This window comes from Thermobia domestica, chromosome 13 (genome assembly GCF_964235325.1).
Source record: "Thermobia domestica chromosome 13, izTheDome1.hap1.1, whole genome shotgun sequence".
Classification (NCBI taxonomy): domain Eukaryota; kingdom Metazoa; phylum Arthropoda; class Insecta; order Zygentoma; family Lepismatidae; genus Thermobia; species Thermobia domestica.
In genome coordinates, this window is record NC_137466.1 from 118538182 (window position 1) to 118562618 (window position 24437).

General features: G+C 32.4%; 1 protein-coding gene across 4 annotated transcripts in view; it reads left to right on the forward strand.

The window, feature by feature from the left end:
- The window catches only part of PIP5K59B (Phosphatidylinositol 4-phosphate 5-kinase 59B), a 296829-nt gene that overhangs the window by 216301 nt on the left and 56091 nt on the right, over positions 1–24437 (forward strand). For 2 of the 4 annotated variants that reach the window (XM_081736326.1, XM_081736327.1), the window contains exons 14-17: positions 1001–1096; positions 4966–5001; positions 17370–17399; positions 23141–23509. In XM_081736326.1, coding sequence (XP_081592452.1) covers positions 1001–1096; positions 4966–5001; positions 17370–17399; positions 23141–23509 — 531 coding nt within the window. The remainder of the gene's footprint in view (positions 1–1000; positions 1097–4965; positions 5002–17369; positions 17400–23140; positions 23510–24437) is intronic. The other 2 variants (XR_014128028.1, XR_014128029.1) reach the window with 2 other exon arrangements.

The following is a 24437-nucleotide window of genomic DNA, read 5'->3' on the forward strand; positions in this document are numbered from 1 at the left end:
TAGATGTAGTGGCCTTGTAATTAGATTATCTTCTATTGAATGTAATTGATCTGTAAAGTTCTGTTACGAATGACCTGCCTGACTAGAAAACACGTTGATACAATATTGATGTTTAGCAAAATTAATGACAAAATTTTGACGTATTCGTTTTAGAGTTATCAAATATTGTGTAACTGCCGATTTAGACTTTCAGATTTTAAAAAAAAAAATATATATATATATATAGTTAATACTTTTTCCCCAGTACGTGTGTATTTACATTCCAATCAAGTAAAGAATGTACCCCCTTTCCATATTTTTTCTGCAGATGATGTAGTTAACTGGTATTTAGAACATTAATCACGTAGTAAAAAGAATTGATTAATCTCTTCATGATGCTAGTTGTCTGGAAGTGATATATGTTTAAAAAAAAAAGTGCAGCCGAACAAATTGGGAAAAGGTTTGTATATATATTGAAAAACTTACGTTCCTGTTTGTACAGCGATAATATCACCATTATGCATTTGTTTAAATTCATTCAACATCAAATGTCTGTCTACCTATCAAAAAGTGTTCCTATATACTGAACTGATTGTGAAGCATATTGTTCTGAGAACGGACACGAATATCACATGCCGCTGTACAATATGGCGTCATCATTGAGACATGCAACTTTTTCTAACCCCTTTTCTGCGTAAAAGGGGTTAGAAAGGAACGTAAAGCGTAAAAGGAACGTAAGGACAATATCAAAACTTAATATATAAAAACGTCATAAAATCCAAACTATTTATATTAATCATATTACTACCATCTTCTCTCTGTAGTGGACAATTAATTTAAGTCTTTAAATATTAATTATTTTTAATGGTCAAACTTTACTTCTGAGCTATTCAGGAGAATCGTGGCCTGTGAAAGCAAAGAAACAAGTAGCATAAATAGAGTATGCATGTGTTATTTAGAATATTTTTCAGCTGATTTGATATCGTAAAGTAGCTCATTCTTATCTATTTTTATTCTTCAGCTCTGAAACACTCGCCTTCGAAGCGGAAAAGCATATCTAGAACGAGGCAAGGTACTGGTATGTCCGAATCAGAAGGCGTGGAAGTAACGAGTGCAGGTTTGTTCATTTAGTTTAGTACATTGCGTTTTCTATTTTTTCTTTTTTTTTTTTTCCCGTAAGTAATATTCAGTAGAAGTGATCATGTTCGTGTATGTCTTTGTATTTTAATTGCAAGTTTCTCTTCCAAGATAGACTGGGTTGTATACCAATGATGTGGGAAATATGCTAAAATGTCTTCAAATTTTTTAATATATAATATTGGTACTAGTGCTTGAAATCAATGTATATAAGTACAGTACTTGGAATCATTAAGAGTTGTGCATGAAATAGAAGTTACGAAGATATATTGTGAATAGAATGAATTCGACAAAATCAAATTTCCAATAGAAAGATTGAGCTTGAATTACATTAAATGTATATTAAGGCTGCGAGAAAAGAGCAATATTTAAGCTTGGAATGTGGATCTTTATATCAAAATAAAACCGGTCGAAAAAAGTATTCGTCGAGAATTATAAACATCTGGAAATGCAGATAGTAAGTTCTTAGAGCATCTTGGCATAAATTATGAAGGTAAGCTTTAAGCGGCACGAAAAATAGACGAACTAATATACAGTTTTCTGTGTAATATCCATCGCAGCAACTCATATCTTACCTACACAACAGATTTAAATTTAATAACTACTGAAAATCCTTATTCTGGCATTATCTATGTTAAATTACGTAGATGCCGTATGATCGGGAACGGATATTTAGACAGAACTAGACTTTGGTTTGTTTACAATTTCTTCAACTATATGAAGTAGAGATTACGCCCTTTCCAAACCAAGGTGCTTCAAAAGTTAATTATTTGCACATTTAGCAGCCTACAGTTCTGAAAGAACTGGTTTTCGGTCTCTGTTTTATTATTATTATTATTATTATTATTATTATTATTATTATTATTATTATTATTATTATTATTATTATGTAATAACTTAGGTAATTATAAAAGCCATTTGATATTACCTTCCGAAGTTAAGTAGTAATTGTTTATTTACTTTTTTTTTCTGTGGCTTGGATGTCATCGACATAAGTTAAATATTTCCAAGGTCATTCTTAACTTTTTTTAACCTGTTAATTAAAGTACAAAAGTTAGTTTTATTTTCGCTGTAGTCTTTCCTAAGTTAACGTAACTTATTATGTGTATTTAATCCCATTTATTCTTTATTATTGTAATAAAAACTTACAATGTAACATATTCCGCATAATGAAACGCGAGAATATTTTAGAGAAATTAATTTGTTTTAGTAAATCGCGTCAATTTTTTGGAACCTACTTTAAAATAATGGATGGATGGATTATAGTTCAGAGGCTGTAAGATAAGTGGACATACAGCTAATGTAAAATCCGAACCATATGAGCTTCCGCCAGGAATCGAACCCAGATCTCTCGCACCGAAGACGCCTATGCTAAGCATCTAGCCAAGAGGGAACTTTAAAATACTATATTAATCATGATAAAATTATGTTTCTTACCTCATCAATAGTTCGTGAAAAATAAGTGACCAAAAATTCATTTCCTAGTTTAGAACATAATATAATAAGAGTATAAAAGGAAATTTTATATAGAAAGTAGGATTAATTTAAATCTTAAAATTTACGATTGTGGATGAAAAGTTAATTGATGAAAAATAATCTTTAGAGAGAAACGTAGATTACTGGGAGAGAAATTCATTGTCTGTAGAGACGATTATCACAAACATTGTATGTATTTTTCAATAATCTTCAGATGAATAAAAGACTATGATGTGTTCAGTATACATTAACAGTGGTCAAAAAACACATCAGATTGTCATAGTGTCGTAAACTTACAAAATTCAGACTAAAAGAAAAGCACAAATAAAAGTGACCAAGAACTTATGTGATGCCAATCACTCAGCGATGCATTTCTAAAAAATATTCTGCAAATGAAAATAAAAATTGGGGGGAAAAGTTTAGTACACTTCTTTTTAAAATTGATTTGTATAGTGGCCAGCAGAAGGAAGACTACGATATTGCTTTGTTAGTAAATTAGCAGTGAAGGGGCCAATTTGCATTTAATTTATTTTCGGTGTTGTAAGGCTTTCCATACATCACCGAAATGCTACTCAAATTGATCCATTCGTTTCGAAGTAGTTAAACAATGTATGGAGTGGTAAGTAATTTAAGTGCCGACTATATAACATGTTATTGCAACTACTATTTTTCGATTCACACCTTTTTTCTTGGGGAAACGTAATATAAGAGTATGTATTCATCATTGTTCATTGTTTTGTTTCCAAGGAAGAAATTGTAAAGCTTCCATTTTAATGAATATAAATTGTAAATGCTATAGCTAAGAAAAAATTATGTGCATACTGTAAGTTAACATTCAGAGTCCCATGTCTTTTTTGATGTCCCCTCTCAGATATAAAATTAATTTTTTGTTCATAGTTTTCAGATTCTAATAGAATAAAATTTATTTTCTGTCCATAATTTCCAAGTTCTAAGAGAATGTCAATTTTTACGCGCTGTTTATGTTAACAATGCTAATAAAAATGCGATGGCTGTTCAGGAAGTCAGTGTAATAAATTCCCTGGTGTAACAACTAACGGAATGTTTACACATTTCACATATATTCCTTCCCTTAATAAAATAAAGGAAAAGTGTATTAACCGAGGATAAAAGTGACTAGCAGCTGTGTTATACGCTCGTCAGTTTCCCATAGTTTTATTCCTTATAATTCACACGTACTACGACGATACTCTCGCGCCATATGTGTAATGCATTGAATGTATTGTGTATTACACGACCAAGACTCGACGGAATTCTTCTGTGTGGAAGAAAGAGAAAAGAGGTGAAAAATATTGCATTCTGCTCAGTTTAACCTAATCAAACTAAACTCGTAGGCGTTAAAGAGTCCAGGAAGGGTCGAAGTTAATCATACTATTCAAATTCGAATGGGTAATACGTGAGCAACACATGGTTCCTTGACGTCATTGTTTGGGCTGCCTAGACCGGAGTTCAGTACCTTTTCAAATAACTCTGCAGTTGTTTCAGTTTAATAAACATACAAAATTCTGTGTCATCACCGGAAATCAAACCCAGACTACTTGTTAAATTATTCTGGTATACACGAGGTAATCTCGAAATGTCATACCTGCTGCCAACTTTCGCACCATTTGTTAATTGGATAAATATTCCTCGTTGAGTTACTCACGTTTTGAATCAAATTGCTTACAACTGTAAATATAAATACTATCAATGTGCTTTATTAATTATTGTGGGTAGAGTACTGAATGTGAAGTAATTATAGATCCGATTTTACTTATATATTTTATATAGTTATTTTAATAGTCTTTTCTTCGTAAAAGAGCTTCGTCGTGGCTAAGCAGTTAGTGTACGCGTCTTTGGCATGAGAGAACAGAGTTCGATTTCCGGCTGGAGCTCGCGATTCGGATCTGACGTTAAACTGTTAAGTCCATGTCTCATATATCCCCGCTGCTGAAAGGAACGCTAAACTGAAAATCAAAGCAAATTTACTTCGTAAAAATAAATTTGTATTTTATATGCATATACTATCTGTAAATCATACTCGATTTAAACATTTTTAACACTGTAGGTAGAAATAAATAAAGTTCCCACAATATAAGGTACGTTAAATAATAATAATAATAATGAATAATAATATAAAATAGCCAGTGAAGTGTGAACCCCAGAATTACTGCGCATTTCAGCAACAGCCAGATCCTCTTGAGTCAGTAACCATGTTGATTTCAAGATAATAAAGTCTGTAACCTAAATTCGTATACTTCCTGAACAATCTTCGCAGTCATCTTGCTCTAGTAAAATGAATAGTCAAATTACATTTGTTATTCATATAGTTTCGTTTGACAGTTATAAGGCAAAGAACCAAAATTTCTTTTGCAGGCCGCTTTAAGCGGGGTTCGCGAATCTCTCACACAAGTAGGTAGATGTTCTGTATTTAGACATAAATTGCACCATTGACATGCTGTGGCTTTTGAGCTTAATTCTTCCCAAGCACTAAGAAGCATCGTGTACTAATGTCCAAACCATACTTAACCACTTTATGTATATAAATATGTTCTAAAAGTTAGAAGAACAAAAGTCCAAGAAAAATGAAAGGTAATGCATGGTTCTACATGCTGAAGCAAATTGTCCTCCCCTTGAAGCATTCGAATGATTGACTCTAAAAATATTACTTCACATTGCCTGAATATGATATATATTTTATAAAAATAAAGCACAATCAATAATAACTACTTAGATATTTTTAAAGTAAACTACTTAGTACTTTTACATTTAATTGATACTTCGAATGTACATTTTAACCATATGGTATGCTTCATTTAACAGTTTTTAATAGTTTGATTGCATGCTAGCAAAAACTTAGTTTGATTTAAATCTTTTTATTATATATATATATTAAAATGTTGGTTTACCATTTTCATACCATTTTCAGTTGTTTTTAAACTAACTGAAAATATACTCTAAACACAGTTGAAACATAAAATTGCATCTGAGATTTCTTTGCAACACGTGTAAAGTACTTTGTGTATTTGAAGGCTGCTTTTAAATGCTGTCGTATTCATTTCCGTAGTATAACAAAGTTTTCTAAGAAAGTAATTGCATGTTTAATTTATTTACTTTTGAAACTCCGATAATAATAATAAAAAAAATATATAAAATTGATTACATGCAACTGAAATGCTGCTTAACGTGTCATCAGCACGATCAATTTCGATTTTGAATAAATTCTCATAATTTTCAAATAGTGAAAAGCTATGTTACATAGTATGTACGAATAATGTAGCCTGTTAAAGACAGAATTAGGATCATTTATAAGTTTATTCATTTTAGTAACTTTATAACTTCCATAAGTAAATATAACAAATGCGTATAGTATTCATGCTCATCTTCGTTTTAGCCTTTGTAGTACAAGAAACAATCCAAAAGTCTTTGCACCTTTTGCAGTAGTAGTAGTTCCCGACTGTTCCAAAACACTGTGAGCTTCAGTTCACCGATCGATGGCGTTGTTCGGAATTTGTTACTGGCGAGCCGGGGTGTCCGCACACCATGCTCTGCTATCTTGACTCTGGAATATAATGCAGTATCTACGTTTTGTCGCTTGTGACAATGGGATTCACGAAACTTTCGCTTTTCTTGACGTAACGCTGAAAGTGATTCAATGACATGACCATTCGCTTGCTCTCGTTGAAATCATTAAGAATCTTAAGAATCCATCGATGTAATACCTTGTGGTATCCCAGCAAGTCGTGAACAATGTCATAAACTCTACCATAGGAAATATTAAGCGTCGTAGTAATGTCCTTCAAATGAACACGTCGATCAGCTTTCATCATTGCGTTAACACGCGGAATCTTTTATATTGTCAGCAGTAGCGGCGCTAGGCTCATAATAGTTGGGGAGGCGAGGCAACCACACTTGTCTTGCTTTAAATATTATCGATTATACATATTATTGTTATTAATATTATTAGTATTATTCACCGGTTGTACATAGAAAAATTGGGGGGCGAGAAAAAATATTAGGGTGGCAGTCGCCCCCCCCCCCCTGTAGTCCTGCCATTGATTAACAGCGAGGAACGAGGTCGGCCACATCGCTCATTGTCCTGGATATTTTCTCGTTCATTTTCAAACTCGTTGCACCACCACTTCACACTTTGCACTGCTATACATTTGTCCCCATACATCAGCTCCAAATTCCTCTTAATATCTGTGGTTGTGTCCTTTGTACCACAGAAAATTAATAATCTTGTGCTCATATAGCATGGTTGTTCTGAGCACTCCGCCATCTTTGGTAACTGGTAATAGAACTGTGCGATGGAAGAAATCGAAAGTTACAGTGGGATCATTTCAAGAAAAGCCTACTGCATCGCAAAGACTTATCGATTTTTCCTCGTATAAATAAAAGAACTTGATTTCGACATAAAAGAAGTTATTTTTGTTCTGATTTCATAATCTTAAACGTATATGGTACACAGAAATTAGGATCTAAACGAACTTGACATATGGCTTGTCGTACTTACAAGTAAGTCTTAAAGGGATATCATGTGATAAAGCATACAGTGAAAGAGAATTTAAACGATTAACGTCTTTGAGTTCTCACAAAATATACTATATCGTATTTTTCGGGGATAATCCACCACAACAATCATACTGTCGTTTTTTCCTCAGCTTTGAATTTTAAGCGCTCATACAGTTTGATTTTATTTATTTATTTATATAAACTTAGAACTGAATGAAAAATCCGATATCTTTTACACTTAGAACTCAGTGGAATAGTACGAAGTCTTAATATTATTTTGTATAAATTCTATTTCTCGTTTCACAAAATACAGTTAGGAAGGATCTGGAATTTCACACGAATCCTCTTATTATTATAATGTTGGTAGTATTTATCATTCGAATGTTTGCATCATTCTGTTACACACACGTGATATAAATAGTTCCCATTAGTTCTAATACAAATATAGAATGGAAACATTAAAAAAAAAAGTGCACATTATGATTACTATGGTCGTGTGAACACTTTTCGTTCACAGAACAGCAACATGGAATGAAGTCATAGAGGTCATTAATATACCACGTAAATATAGCAAGTACATCACCACTTCCGTAAGAGAAGATGGAGGCGGAAATTGCACAGTATTTATCATATCCATATCATGTAACTCGAGGCGGACAGTGATTATAGTCAGAGATTGAGAGAGGTGCTGCTCTGAGTTCCTCCTTCACTTGCACTCAGTCACACAACGGATCTGAATAATAATTCGCTTTCATACTTGGTGAAACTTTGTCATTGAGGTTTTTTAAATATATATATTTTACGAACACGGTTCCTCTTCCCCGAGGTGGTTTCGTCGTGAGTTTGTAAGTCATTACACATTTGCGAATATCGTCACTCTCGCACAACATAATTATACACCAGAATTTGCGCTCTTTAAAAATGAGAGAGATCGCTCGTTTTAAACTATCACCATCTACTAAGTTCACTGCACACTCCCGTTCTGCTGCTTCTCATGTACGGAGTTTGACCTAAAACACCACTACCAATGACCGGACGCTGCGGTCGCCGCATAACCGTTGCCAATGCAGATATCTTGTTTCCAACTCAAAGCGTTTCCTTTAAAGTGATAAGTATCTGTATATATATATTGTCCATTTCTTTTACATTTTTAAATTTGATTTAATGCTTGTGTAGACAAATTTTGTACTTTTTGCCCAGTCTTTCACTTAACATATTTGAACTTTCATCATAAAATGATGCATTTACTTTATTTTTATATATTCATCTTTAGTACTCTATCTTCATTATGTAGTTCGGTATTAAGAAAAATCAAAGCCTCTTATGGTGGATATTAATTTGAATGAAATAAAAAAATTCAAATCATGTTGCTAATATTAAATGTGTACCAGGAAATTGGCAAAAAAAAAAAAAAAAAAAAAAAAAAAAAGGGGGGGGGTGTACAAAAATACACTTGTATAGTTTTCTGTTTCACCATGTCTCCTATATGTTTCTTAAAAGTAAACGGCGTTTTTGAAAATGCAGTGACAGATTATGATGAGATTTTGATAATTTTTATTGAAGTTAAAAAGAGGACTTTAAAACATTAGATAAAGTGAACGAATCATGTTCAGTATGATACATTGACTAACACGGTATTAATCTTCATGTATGTGTAATTATATAATTGAATCAGTCATAGATTGATATATTTATAGTATAACGCATTATCCATTGCATAGTATCAAATATAAGCAATAAGAAAAAATAACATATTAAAGAAGCACAGTTTCAATTCTAAGAATACATAGTGCGTCACTTGTAACTAGTTGCAGTTCTTTCGTTAATGATTGATCACTGGAGTGTTTTCTCTTTTAAGTGCATGAAGATATGAAAAATAACAGCACTAAGCGTATATGCTTTGCATTTACTTTTATAAGATTTATTTCCGTAGCACTTTTCTAAAGTGATATTTTCGTTTTTTGAACTTTGTTTTAATTGCTTGTTTAACGGGGTAGTACCCATGAATGCATACATGCGTGAACATTGTATCTAAAAACTGTAGTGAGTTTCTTGATATTTCAATATTGTTTCGTGTCATACATATATTTCATTTCTGCTCTTGAGTTCTAATAGTATAGTCAGCTACAGTCCACGGAGTAAATATGCTAGACTAACAATGTTAAATGAGTCATTTTCTTTAACTTAGATAATATGCGTAGCTTGCTTTAAATATATACCAATTTTCTCTGAAATCACTCCAAAAAAATTCTTTCACGAAGGACAGAGGACTTCATTGTTGACTATACTATATGAATATAATATATGCTAGTTAATATAAGGGAAAATCTGACAAACTCTTAAAAATATTGTAATTTCGAAAACTTTAAAGTTGTTATTAATATTTTTTTTATTACTGATCTCATAAATAAATAAAAGTTTTTTAGTCTACTTTGCTTTAAAAGTTGTGGGTCACATTGAAAGCTATAGAATTTAAAACTTAAAGAACTTTTGGTATGATATCGTGATCTCCATATTAATTTTAGCATTTATGTGTTCCGAGTTCGCCAACAGTGTAGTTAGGTCTCATAGTCAGTTGTTACTTTGAGACAAGAGTACGCATTGGTTCTTTCTTGTTTAACTTCCTAGGATTTTACTCTTTTTTAAAAATAAAACCCAGATATGAACTCATTGCAAATGGGACAGTTTAAAATTAATAAATACCACAAATCTATTATACAAGTAGCATTTGATGTTGCTTATCTCTGAAATATGGTACCAAGGTTTAAAAAAAAAAAAAAAAAAAAAAAAAAAAAAACTATGTACCTACAATATGACAGAGAGACTTGGAACAATAAATAAACGAATCTACATTAAGGTTTGATCAGTGTATCGAATACATTTTCGTTTAAAATTTGTTGTAACATATATAAAGCGATAAAGCAATAATTATGATTGTTATGCTGTTTAGTTGCAAAATATGGCCGCTTATTTTAAGGGAGAAATACTGAAAACTTTTAAAAATAACTGCGAGGCGAATATTCCGACACAAGTGGGAAGGGTATGAGCAATAGTGCACACTGTGTAACTAGGAACTGCATAATGTATACCGTTTACGCAAAATTGGTAGGGTCATTAAGTTTAGGAGACTTCAGTGTTTAACTTATGTAGCCAGAACGGAAGAAAGTAGGAACACTTTCAGAATTTTAAGTAAAGCCCAGTTGGTAAAAATAGAAAGACAGGCGCAGATGAGAGGACAATATTATGATGGAACTCGCAAAAATAAGAATACAAGCTAGAAACTGGATCCAGTTTCTAAGGACATGAGCCAGTGGAGAGTTTTTGTGATCAGGTTCCATAGGCCAAAGAGAGAAGTAGTGAAGGTCGACTCTTAGTAAACTTTGATCTCAATGTAAGGTTTTGACTGTCAGCTTTTCCCTTTAATGTTATATCTATAAAGTATAAAAGTAAAGTTAGAGTGATCTTGTTGCTTGTACATGTAACTAAAAATGTGAAATTTTTAGCATTAAGTGTAGTAATTAAATAACGTTCAAAATAGTTTTTTTTTTTTTTTTTTTTTTTTTTTTTTAATTACAATTCAAAAGTATTTCTTTTTAAATTTTGAATTATTTGTACTTGTGGGAAAGATATATTTCGCCCACAGACAATAGGGCACTACTCTACAAGTCAAAATAAAGCGACATATACATATATATATATATATATATATATATATATATATATATATATATATATTATTTGTATTATCTTTCGGGCCCTCTTCTGGGGACACGACTTGCACTATGTGACAACATCGCAGATACAAAACCATAAAGTAAATTTACCAATCCATCAAAAAGTTGCCTCGATTCTTTCCAGATGTCAGTTAAAATCGATAGACGTAAATACCGGCATCAGTTATTAGTGTAACAATCGATGTAACTGTTCGATGAATTTGTAGAACAATGCTAATAGTTCCCAGTTAATCTGCGGCGTTGCCACATTGTGAAATTTTGATTCCACATAGCAGTTGAAGGAGACCTCGGAGAGTATACCATTATGTAACATTTTCGCTTTATTTTGCCCTGCAGAATAATGCTCTATGGTCCGTGGGCGCCATTTATAGAACACCCGATATGAGAACATGGAGGACCTATATAATGTACCTAGAATATAATGAAATACATCTGTCCAAGTACAAATTAAATATCTTATTGATACAGGTAGATGATAGACAAAAAAAAATATTATAATGCCACTATAATTCTTCGTCGAGGATTATTAAGAACTTTGTTATACTATATCGTTAATGTACCAAGTTCGATCCTAACTTGCACCAAGTATGCTTTGGGTGAATAAACAGCGTGGGCGTCGATTTTTTCAAGATTCCTGCTTCCTCCCCCTATCTTCACTTCATTGTTTGTTCGTGATATATAACTATGCGATAAGCAGCAATAATCAAAAAGGCTTACTATAAATCAAAATTGACTTTGGAACAGTTGACAAGAGGGTGAAATACGAGAGGGATCGTGACATGAAATAAGCTGAAAACGCTTGCGTTAGACCATATTACTTTGGAAAAGGAATTCTTTCACATTATCTAAAACTAAGATTTTCCTTCAGTCTACTCTCTTCAAAAAAAGTGGGTCAGGTATCTGGGATGCAGTCTTTTTAGTGTTTTGTTTCACTGCAAGAGGGAGATAAGAACAATAAATAGTTGTATATGAAACGAAACATTTATTTAATGTTTCACGTTTATGTCAATTAAGCTAAAGGAAACATAAAATGTATGTTTACAAATAATGATATACGTTGTGTAAAATGTTTTATTTAATTCCTGAGGCCTATTTCACCATTGAACTTTGCAACTTTTCACTTTGCAATTTGCAGCAAGGTTTGTGTTCCACGAAAAAAAATTTTGCAAAGTGCAAATACTTTGCAGAAATATCTGACTTCTGTTCCAACATCATCTTAAAACTGAAAAGTGCAAAGTTGTGTCGTATTTTGCAAAGAAAAATTTGGCTTTGCCTGAATGTTTGACTAAGAGTCATTGTCGTTTGAAAATGTTTGGAAGGTTATTATATTCATCAAGTGAGTGTGCAATTCCTAAGAAAATTTATAAAAACAGAATCAACTTCCACGGCATGAATTTATTTGACTTTAAAGAATGTTTTCGTCTGACAAGTGAGCAAGTAGAATTCGCATTAGAGCACGTTGGACCGACTTTGGAAAGAACAAAATGTAGTAAAACACTTACAGTAAGAACACAAGTACTCCTTTGCTTTCATTGGCTAGGAAATGGTACTCAAATGAATGGATTAAGACAAAATGTACTGTTTGTCAAAAGCAACTATTTTTACAACAGTGCATGGTGTAAACATTATGGGCCTTACGCAGAGTCGTTCTGGCACGTGATTAGTACCATACTAAAGAGTTAAACTAACATACGTTTCCTGCAGTATTCAGGGCTTTAGTATGACGCTGATCATACGTCAAAATGACTCTGCATAAAGCGGTATGTTTCCAGTTATAGAATAGTTTTGATCAACTTGTCGTTAAATGAACCAAACAATATATTACGTTTTTCTTTGACCACTTGAAGAACTGCTATTTTCTTCTCATCAACTTATTTTTTTCCCATTTCTTAAATAATTCACTAAAATTATTATTACGAATCCGTACAAATTACTAACTATAATATAGCACTTAAAGTCGCACTTCAACGTTCAACTGTCACTTTGCAAAGACTTTGCAATTTTGCAGTTGCAGAACATCAAATTGCAAAGTTCTTCAAAAGTAATGGTGGATCTCAAAAACTTTTCACTTAGCAAATTTTGCAAAGTGAAAAGCGAAAGGTGAAAAGTTGCCAAGTTGAATGGTGGAATAGGCCTCTGGTCTAATAATAAATCTTCAGCTCAATACATATTGGTCCACAGGCAAATTTTTACTTACCGAATCTTTATGACAATAAAATTGCGCAAATTCTGTCTGTAAGTTGAGATCAATCATGATACCGATAGGTATGTTGGATTATTTCCGTATATTACGTAAACTGGTTATACTGAGAATAGTGTCAAAAACGTTGATTTTTTTAAAAATAAAAATAAGTCGCAAAGACTATCTAGACAAGCAATACGAGAAAAGTTAATATTTTCGCGCTGTAGCACTGTTGATTGTAATTTGTAACATAAGTCTCTTTGAAAATCATATGTTTCGTCCCATTCCAACATATTTATATTTTTCGTCAGTGCAGAAGTGATGATAAGTTACAACATAATGTTAATAAATGCATGGAACATTGTGGCGGGAAGTACTCAGAAAATGCTTTAATTGGTGTATGGATACATCATTTAATCAAACTACCAATCTTTTCCAGTATTCCTCTGAAACCAAAGTATTTTAGAAACATGTAGAAATGTTTTACTGTTGTGAAACTACGAAAGTACAGTTATGGTAGAAATGTTTTACTGTTGTGAAACTACAAAAGTACAGTTATGGTTTTAAGTCTAACTAGATGTTAGATCAACAAGAATTTTAAGAAAAAATGGATCAAAAGATTGCGATCTTGGCCAATAATTAATGTTACATTTCGCAGAAAAGAATTTTAGGAATGATCCAAAATAATAATAATAATGGATCAAATAATTTTACACTGCACAGAAAGAAATTTTAGGAATGATAAAAAAAAAAAAAAAAAAAAAAAGAATCAAAAGATTGCGATCTTGACCAATAATTAGTTTTTCGATCAGGGTCCACAAAATTTTTGAACGGCCCCTAAATCGAGTTTTTGTACTTTCTAAGGAATAGGCACATCGTACGGAGTTAAGTGATAGTTTGGTTACACTGTATGTGATCGGTTAATATTCTGTTTTTAGTCTCTGATGGGCGTTCTGGTTTCTCTTTTTGATTGCAGAATTTGCAGTTTCGAACCGATCATTAAAACATACAGTCGCATAAGCTATATTCCGTTAATTCTCTCGATTTGTTTTGTCTGGAATGTGAATCTTCGCGACAGAGGTGACATTATTTTTAGTTTTATCGTAATTTAAGTAGTTTATCATTACAACCCTGTTCTCACCTATTGTTATCATCTATATTTTCTTAGGTATACATCCTAAAGATCCTGCAACCCCGCGGTTTGAAATAAGAGTTACGATACAATTTTTTATATTCTATCATGTTCAGACACGTAAGTTTGTCTTTTGAATGCTGTAACAATACTCCAATACTCTCATAAACTTGTCATATTTAAATAATACGTAAATAAGTATATAAAATAAATGAATAAAAATGTTCGTTGGAACCTAATATTGGTTTACATACACTCCAATCAAATATTCCGCTCCAGCAAAAAAAAAAAAAAAAAAAAAAAAAAAACCCCTATGAAAATGAAATTAACTTTGTGTAAGGACAGAATTGGGTAACTGAGATCTAAGTATTTAAATAGACAACATTTTAACAATCCCTTGCTCTGTATTTCATATCAATGGACAAAAGTACAAATTTCAACAGTTTTGTTTCATAAATTTCGAATGGAAAGTCTAATTTTAACTTTCCTTATTACCAATGGGGGTTACTCTTATCAGCGTGTAAAACGTTAGCGAAGTTCTAGCATCGCTGTGTATTTTCTAATATTTTCCGCAGATTCTCCTTCTCCTGTTAACGAACGAAACACGCTGTTTGGTGATGCTGTATTGCATAATTTGTGTTTTAAATTCCCTTTTATTGTCAAACAATTTATACTTGCTGATAGATTAACCATTTCGATAACCATAACCATTTCGAGTAACCAAGTAACGATAATAAAAAACAAGTCTGGAAAATAATAATTAAGAAGTTCATACGCAGCCTAAATTTATTCAGGAAATTGAAAAGAAATTGATTGAACCTCGTTAGGTGTTCTCTGTGCACAGAAGTAAAAAGTGCACACACATACAAATAGTTTATAATTTGTCACAGACATGAAATCCTGATTCTTTCAGCCGAGTTGTACAGGTTGTGGTTAAGTCCCAAGGTACCTCAAACTTTCTTTGAAATAAGAGATGCGAAATGAATCTTGAAGTTCGAGATTTGAATACCATAGGTAGGCTGTAGCTGCAGTTTCCTTAAGAAGAAGAAATGGCTATTCGTTTCCAGACTACCAACCAAATAACAGTTTGATATATTTCATATGACCATAATCATCAAACTTTCTGTCTACGCAGAATCGAAGTTCTAATTTTCAGTTGTAATGATTAATTATAAATACATTATGTGAGTAAAAATGATCCTGATTTACACTGTGCATACGTGTGTTCAGTGTTTGTTCAACACCCTCTCTCCCCATTTTAGAAGTTCCTGCGGGATAATTTGCTATGCACTACAGTTATTCCAGTCATTGCGAGATTGTCGTGCTTCAAAGTAAATCTTTTGTATTAAAGACATACACTATTATTTCGCTTGAGATTTTTTGGAGCTGTTGTCGCCCATTTTGCGTATTGATTTTACTTGTAAATCTAAGGCATTATACCATTTAACCGAAACTGGAACAAAATTTCATGTTTATATGATCATAGTTAATTGCACTTATGCAGCCCTGTGTGACGTAAATAAGGAAAACAATACTTTACACATTAGCTGTGAAAAGTGTTGAGGGCTGACTCTCAAATTTTAGTCCGCCAAACGTGGTAAAAACTGTTGATTTTTTTTTTTTTTTTTTTTTTTTGTGTGTGTGTGTGTGTGTGTGTGTGTGCTTTTTTGAAGTTCAGTAAAATAAGAAACTGCATATAGATAAAAATTCTTTCACCTACAGGGATCCACTGATACTTGAAAAACTAGAAATATACTGGAGATTTCAGTGTGTAATACTGGAGAAATGTAAAAATTCTCTTTGACGCCCTTCAAGATGACAGCGTCATTAGCTGAGTGTAGGTGGTGATAGGACTGACTGGCCAGCCACTAAGGAAACTAGCTATTTCGAGAAAGAAAATTGATAATATTTATAATTTAAGATCTGTGTATAATATAACTGTCTTATCGAAAATTTGCACGAAAACAGTTGGCTTACCTATTTGCTTCTGTATGATACTGTTTCTGCCCATGGAGGTATTTCATATGTAAATATTTCCAGAAGAATATTTCGAGCTGTGAGAAACTAATCAGCAAGAAGAACAGGTCCTCTTCTTAACAGTGTTTTCTGTACCAAATTTAATACGAACGAAAAAAAAATCAATGTATGTATACGATGAACCAGCTGAGGAAAGGATTGGCTGTAAGGGATATTATTATTATTATTATTATTATTATTATTATTATTATTATTATTATTATTATTATTATTATTATTATTATTATTAAAGAAGACTTTGCTTTCTCAACATATTTGACAAACTGTTAAACATCACGGCGTACAGTCGCACGTGGAACTCAGCTCTTTTTCTGAATTTACCCTAATATACTGGAAATATCCAACATTGTAAAAAGAAACAAACACAAAACTTGACCTCGTCTCATGCATGTGAATGCATAATGTAAATGTTTTCACTTTTGTTGCAAGCTTGTAATGCGGGCCCTCAGTTGTAGAGCGTTCACATCTGGTGCGTGAGGTCTCTGGTTCGATCTCAATTCGCACCAAGTGGACATTTGATGATGAACGATATGTATTGGTTTTCTCGGGATTCTTCTGTTTCCTCTCACTTTCTTCATTCCACCATTTCATTCTTTTCTCATCGCCGTCTCTTTTAGCCTACACATAATAATCGTGAAAGATTTAATTCCATTTTTCAAACTTGTAATACGTACTCAAATGTAAAAATTAAATGTTCTAAAGATATGTTATCACAAATAATTGTACAAGTAAATGGGGGAAAGAAAAAAATATTTTTCTGAAGTTCTTACGTTGAGTATGATTAAAGTTTGAGAAGAAACAAAAATAAAACCTAGTTATGGCAATACTTAATTTGTTACACATCGTGAATATAATTATTTCATGTAAAAGATATGATTATTTTTATATAGGTATAACAATCCTTGGGACATTCATCTTCCTTTTGAAAACTTTCGCACCCTTTCGTGCAATATAGCATCTAAAAAATGGATGTATTTTGAAGACTGCCTTACATATTTTAAACTATATTATTCGGAAAGTAGTCATACCCACAGTGTACTAACTAAACAATGACTATAACACCTACCAAGTGTATTGACGTATATTTTCATGGCGTAGCTGATTTTATTAGCAGTTAAATGTGTACTGGAGAGCTGTTTTCGGGTTTTAATACAGTTTTTCTTTTGTGCCACTTACACAGGGCAAGCGCATCTTCAGTCAAGTAAACCAGGTATGTATTTTATAGTAACCTGAATCCCTGAAAGTCTTGCTGTAGCAATGGATTAGCTAGTATATCTATCGCTATTAACTAGCATCATCAGAATTATATAAAATATCTAAACTGCATGAAGTAATAGTTGATAATACACTTGTATGTAACAATAATGATCTCAAGTAAGTACTTCAGTTAACTTTTTTTTCTTCGGCATAGTGGCAAGCATAACTGGATTACGGTAAACAAGATTTAAAACTATTTACAATAAACTGGATTTATAGATTTTCAGTAAATGTTGGACGAACCGAAGCTAATCCATGTAGTACAATACGTTATTGTAAATAGTGTAACCATATTAGAAGTCCATACAGGTTCGGTAAAGAGTCGTTATGCATGTATATATAATAAACTAGATGTGAATAATATCACTATGTACTGGATATTTTTTTTATTTAACCAGTCAAATTAGTAGTTATTGAGAACAATTCATAAGTAAAATATTCATTTCCGGGTAATTGTAGAATTCACTATTCTGAATGAATTTGTTTATTTCTGATCTCATTCGATCACTGATTATGTTTAAAAAAAGAAAAATGCGGTCTCAAAATAAGTACTATAAAATTAATCGAGTATGTGAAACTATTTACATCTTGATAAAGCCTAATAGAATTAGCCAAAATATCATGATGTTCTAGTTTCATCCATTGAACGAGACTTCATTATTATTTGAATCGATTTTTTTTTATTTACGTATTAATTATAATTTTCGACTATAAACTGTAGCAAAACTGGAAATGAGCTAATACCTTTACTCAGGAATTCGTGTGTAAAAAGAATTTTCCATGTACAATAAAGCCTGGTAAGTTCCTAACCTGTCTTAATTTGTCCACGTAATATAATAGTGTTTTATCACTGCAAGTTGCATCGTGTGAAAATGGGAACATTTGCGGTGGAATTAAGGGTGGCAATCTGAAATAAGTTTCACTGTATAGCATAATATGGAAGTGGTGCATTTTACATGGAAATAATGACAGTAGGAACTTCCAGAATGTTTCCCATGTGTTAAAATGCATTTGTCCGTATGAATTGGTTTGTTTCCCATAGCTGTTTCGAAATGTACGAATGACGAATTAATACTGTTGTTCAAAAGTATTATTTCATAGTGCTACAGCGGGTCCGACTTGAGTAAAATTAATATATATTTTCTTTAAGGCAAAAAGTGAACTCATTGACAGATTTCATTGTTAGATAATTATGACTTAAGAGTTCACTGCAGAAACACTTCTGAACGCGCCTTCACAACGACATTTTAATGCCTTTCCTATTAGTATTAGGATTAAAATGTCGACATTTGTTAAAGTTTGCGAAGGTTGACAGAAAATGAATCTAATATAGTTTCCGTGTTAATATAGGTCAAATAGGGTAAAAGTATGAAATATCGAAAATTTTGCATTAGTGTTATATCGTAAATATTAGGTGTGGTTTGAATATTTAAAAATGTAGAGGACAAATTGTAAAAATTATAAACATGAAATGAATATTTGATAAGAATTGAAGAAACTTCGAAGTTTGTGTTTTTTCTAGATGACTGTTTGATACAGTTACTATTTTGTCTTGTTAATAATATATATCTTACTATCTGATTTAAGCAGAATGCACACTAAGAAAATTCGTTTACGAAATTCTTTTGATTATTTTTTTTTAATATTGTCTTGCTGTAAAAGAAACAAAGTAGTATTTGTAAAAATAATGCAGGGTTGTATATGTAAAAGTTGATGTAGTACTGTAGTGTAGGTTAACAAAAGAAAAAGAAAAGGAAATTGTATGTGAAGAGTATTGTGCTGATTTCTATTACTACATATGGATTAGGAATGCCCTTTGATGCTTTTCTTATTTACAAGCTTACAACCTTTTACTATTCTTCGAAGTAGTACAATTGTTTATTTGATAATATGAATGATTTTTAGATTTCACATTTAATTAACTGACAAAGGCGTATTTTCTACATCATCTTTATCAGGAACCTAGGAAGCGCAAGTGTAAAGGGCTGATTAAATAATAATAAGACTAATATGCATTTAAACTAGAGGTACTTGAGATTCCTGGGAAATATAAATCCTTTCTTCGTTAGTAGTGGGTAACACATAGAGCTTTATAGTCTTCAAAAAGAAATAACTTAACGTAAATTGATTAGCAATAATCTTTTCTATTACCATCAGTACAATCATCGTAATTTAAATTTTGTTTTTTGAAATCGTTTTCGTCCAGTACAGTTGCTCGTATGTTTTTTTTTTTTTGTTTTTTTTTTTTCAATAAAAACAGAGAACTGTTTTTATATTATATACCAAATTAATTAGGACACATACATTACTAGCTAAACTTAGTATAGGATAAAAATCTAATTGTATAGCCATGTTCAAAGATGGGTTCCCTCAGGTCAGTTTCCTTCGTAAATAACTGCAAAATAAATTGTTGGTTCAATATAGCATAGGCGTCTATATCGTATACGAAGTCCAATTTGTAGGAGAAAAGTACGTAACTGACCGATCCATTTGGAAGTTAATGAGAGAAGAAAAATTATGTGCATAGGTGGGAACACACTGTCGAAAAGGTGTGTGAAAGCCTATCAGGCTAGCCATCCTGAGTGAGGATTTTCCTGTCTTTTCCTCACTCACTCCATGTAAATGGCCAGGATGGTACCAAACATAAAGATCCCAGGCTGCTTCCTTCCTTCTCCACCGAGGATAGTATGATCACCGAGGTACATCATCCATCACATATGACGCGCTTAAAAGGCCATAGATGCTGAATGCTCAGAAATATAATTTCTTAATTTAAATTGAATCTTTATGTACAGTATAATTAATATTTGAGTGTCCATTTAATGTTTTATATAAAGTTATGTAATAGTGGCTGTTTTGGCCATGAAAAATGCTTCCGATTTTTCTTTCAGTTATAAATTTTCGCAGTTAATGAATACTAGTACAACTTTGTAGAACTATTTTTTCCTAAATGGATTCAGCTTCCTTTTACTTTAATTCCAGTGTCACTTTTCTAATCTGGTTATTGTACTAATAAAATGATGGTATTGTGTAAAAACAAAGAGCCAATAATGAAGAGATGCTACTTTGTAACTTTAGTTTGCATCCAACTTATTCTTTAAAGGAGGTTAGTAACATCACATATCACGACGTAGGTAACTAGTGGTTTAGTTTGTAACTTCTTTAATTGTTTAGATGAGGTTATATACCAAAAGAAGAGCATTATTACTTCCGCGACGTAAATTGAGTACCATCACTGGTGTGTTACCAGGGAACTTATCAATATTATTTTTAGTTGGGAGCTTATATCTTAATTCAAACTGTCAGTTTTTTGTGCAGATTGCTTGCCTTAACTATTATTTTGCAATAATATCATCTGTTACTATTGCCAGTGATTACTACAGTAAATTTAAGGTATTGGTTAATATTATGGTGTTTATAAATTTTATAGGTCTTCCGTACAAGAAATAGTGGCGTATTTTAAAGACTTCAAGCAAAGCCATGATTTATTTACTATTTAAACATTCATGTTAAATATTGTTATTTTATTATTTGTTTTTAAACATTTTGGTATTAACTAATGTTATGCCGTTCATATTTGTACATGGCTTCTTAAGACCGTTTCATTTCTTCATTATCAGAGAAATACTAGTATCCAACTTTTTGACTTAACTTTTATAAACATCTCTTGTCTCTTTTTCCTTATTTTCTCCTATATCGTGGGAGGCTTTTCATTTAAATACAGAATGAAACAAAACTGTAAAAAGCTGTCCCTGGCATGATTCCCGGTAGGATCATTTGGTCGAAAAGGTTTAACAGCTTTTTCATGCCAGGCATCCTGAGTGGAGTTTTTTCTGGGTTTTCCTCATTCACATCAGGCAAATGCTGAGATGGTACCGTGCATATGTCTAATGCCGCTTCGTGTCTTCCTCCTTTCCCGGATAGTGTGCTCGCCGAACCAGGTCATCGCTCATACATGAGGGCTTGGCCATATATGCCAGTAATGCCCAGAAATATGTATAAATAAATGTCTAAAAAGATGTATGAATTAATTCACGTTGAATATGGGTAAGGGCGATTAGGATCTACCTGATGGAGCTATGCGTATCATGGGGCCGGAGGGAGAGTGTAAAGAATATCAGTTTTTGGCTCGCATTTTCTCAAGGAATCAAATATTATTTTCATTTAGATTTATAATTTAATTTGCGGAGAGAGTTGAGAGAAATGTAATGTAAGTTCAAGACATATTTAATGATAGTCCAGTGTATATATATTTAATACTTAGTAATGTAGTGTAATATGATCATAGGTCAGGAACGGTTTATGTACTGAAAATCAGTTAATTTCAGTAGTTAGATTATGCTTGGAATCGTTAGTTTATATATTATTGAAGTAACAATGAGAAAGCATTTAAAGATAAATCATTGTATCCTTATCTTTTTAAAGTAATATACACATTCTTATGATACCAATATTATAGCATATTTATAGAATTAATTTTCCTGAAAGAAGAATTTACTGAAACAGATTAAATTTCTTAGGATCACTGATGATGATGATGCGGGAATTAGCAAAGCGATTTAAAAGACCAAGAAATATAAATTCATTGTGCAGACAGTACGTTGAACTACTAACTGTTAATTATAATGATGATAAAATAATAAAAATAAAAGTGGATTTGAACCATTGAAATGATCTCCAACTAAATATTGTGACGGAATTTATTTCAATGAATATTACATTTAACTTCTCAGCAGAATGTTAAATCATGATGGATGCATTCATCTTGTTTCCAGAGTATCGAGGTGATTCATAATATGACGTATGTATATTTGTGTTGGAGGTTATCCCTGATTGTTGAATGTTTTGAGAAGTCCCAGTAATCATTAGGGAACAAAAATTTTAGGAATGGAAAAAAAAGCATCAAAATATTGCGATCTTGGCCAATAATTAGTTTTTGGATCAGGGGCCACAAAATTTTTGAACAATCCCTTAATCAGTTTTTCGTATTTTTTTATGGAATAAGCACATCATACTGAGTTAAGTGATAGTTTGGGTTTGGCTACACTATATGTAGTTCTCCAGATATAAAGCATACAAGAAAATCTTGGATTAAAGTATATTGGATCTTTTGATGCGTTTTTAGATCAGGGTCCACAAAATTTTTGAACTCAATGAAGTAACGACAGTGTAACATCAAATTAACGAATCATTTGTAGAATCCCTTTTTGGTAAATGTTCGATGAAGGGATTACAAAACATTAATATTCTTTTTCAAACGAAAATATGAGAGTGTCTCGCTTTTCATTTTCATATTATTTAATCATCGATTGTTCTATCATGAAGTAGTTCTGATCATGAGATTTTCCTCACTTGGTGCTGAACTGACATTAATACTTCAATTCCAGTATTTTCCTTCATTTCTGGTTCCTAAACCAAGAATTTTTTTCCGAATAACATAGGAATTAATTATTTTATTTGTTGGCGCGAATGACTTCTGAAATTTTGTCTTTATATTACGAATAATTTTGTGTTTATTATAAAAGCTTTTTTAACCTCTGTTACAAAATAGAAGAAAGACATCATTGGGCATTCCTAAACCAAACAGTGTAATCCTAGTATAATGTTCTTTATGCCTTCAGCTGGTGTTGTCTTTGCTTGATTGTCTCTTGGTATGAGCTGACTCTTTGCTTTTTTGTTCTGGTGTGGTTACAGGAAGTCCGATTACTACTTCACCACCACCTGTCTCCACTTCTACTCCTGCTGTTGCTGCTGTAAACAGTACAGTTCCCCCTGTTGTAGCTGCCACTTCAACCATCCCACCAACTACCACATTAGCCAAGGCAACTGTTGAACCCACCAATGCTGCTGCCAGCGCCGGTGGTCCAAGTGCTGGCATCGTTGTGTCTTCAGCTCCTTCCACATCCCAGACTGTTAATTATCCGGCAGTACTAAAAGATAGACCACCTAGTTTCACTCTGAAATCTAAAGTCCCCCCTCCTGTTCCTCCTCGGTCGCCTAAACGTGTCCATGTTCCTCAAGGTGGAGGGCCTGCAGTTTCCAGTTCCGGTGCTGTCTCACGAGGTGGGAGGTCCTGCTTTACACTTCCACCTAGCATTTTTTCATCTACTGCATCTGCTGTGTCCATGTTTTCCGATGTGCGCGATGATTCTGGCTTTCCTTCACGCTCAAAACCCACACACAATAGTTCATCAGGTTTCCGAAGTTTGCATGTATCTAATAGAGAGTTGAATGTTCACAGCGCTTCAAGCATGCAGTCCCTGTTTTCAAAGTTCTTGCATCCTATATTGCATGAGAAATTTGATGTTTTTTATTCTGCTAAAAAACACTTTTGTAGTAGTAACTTGACCTAAATTTCATTTGATGTTCTTCCCATACCCCTCAAACTACTTGCGTTTTATTGAAATTTACTGCAAGACATTATTTTCTAGCGGAGAAAATGTGCTATCACATTAAAATTAGCATAGGAATTTTAATGTAGTTACCTTCTATCACAATTTTTATCAAAATCCTAGCTTTCATTATTTTTTAAAATTTTCGTTGTTTCTGCTTTGTTACGGTTAATAGAAACGTAGTAAAGCCAGTAGTAAGCATAATTAAGATAGATTTCTTTTTCTGTCAGAGAAGAAAACACAGAGAGGTATTTATAAATGGACTGAACTTCATATAGAAGTAAATAAAAATATTCGAAATATATAATTTATTTTATCGATTTGTATCAATTGCTTACTTTTTCTTTCTTCGCATTTAGTAAAGTATGTTAAATATAGACATTAAACTACAGAGGTTAACTTAATAGGGTGTCTTGGGCCGGAAAACGTGGAATCCAATCAAAATATCTCAAATTTTCTCTATCATGAAGGTATTTATTGGGCTGTAAATTTAAGAATCGAACGAGCCACTTCAAATAATTAATTCTGTAGCAAGATTAACACCTTAAGTTACATTTTGACTACTAGATTACACAGATTAGTCCTCATTGCCGTACGCG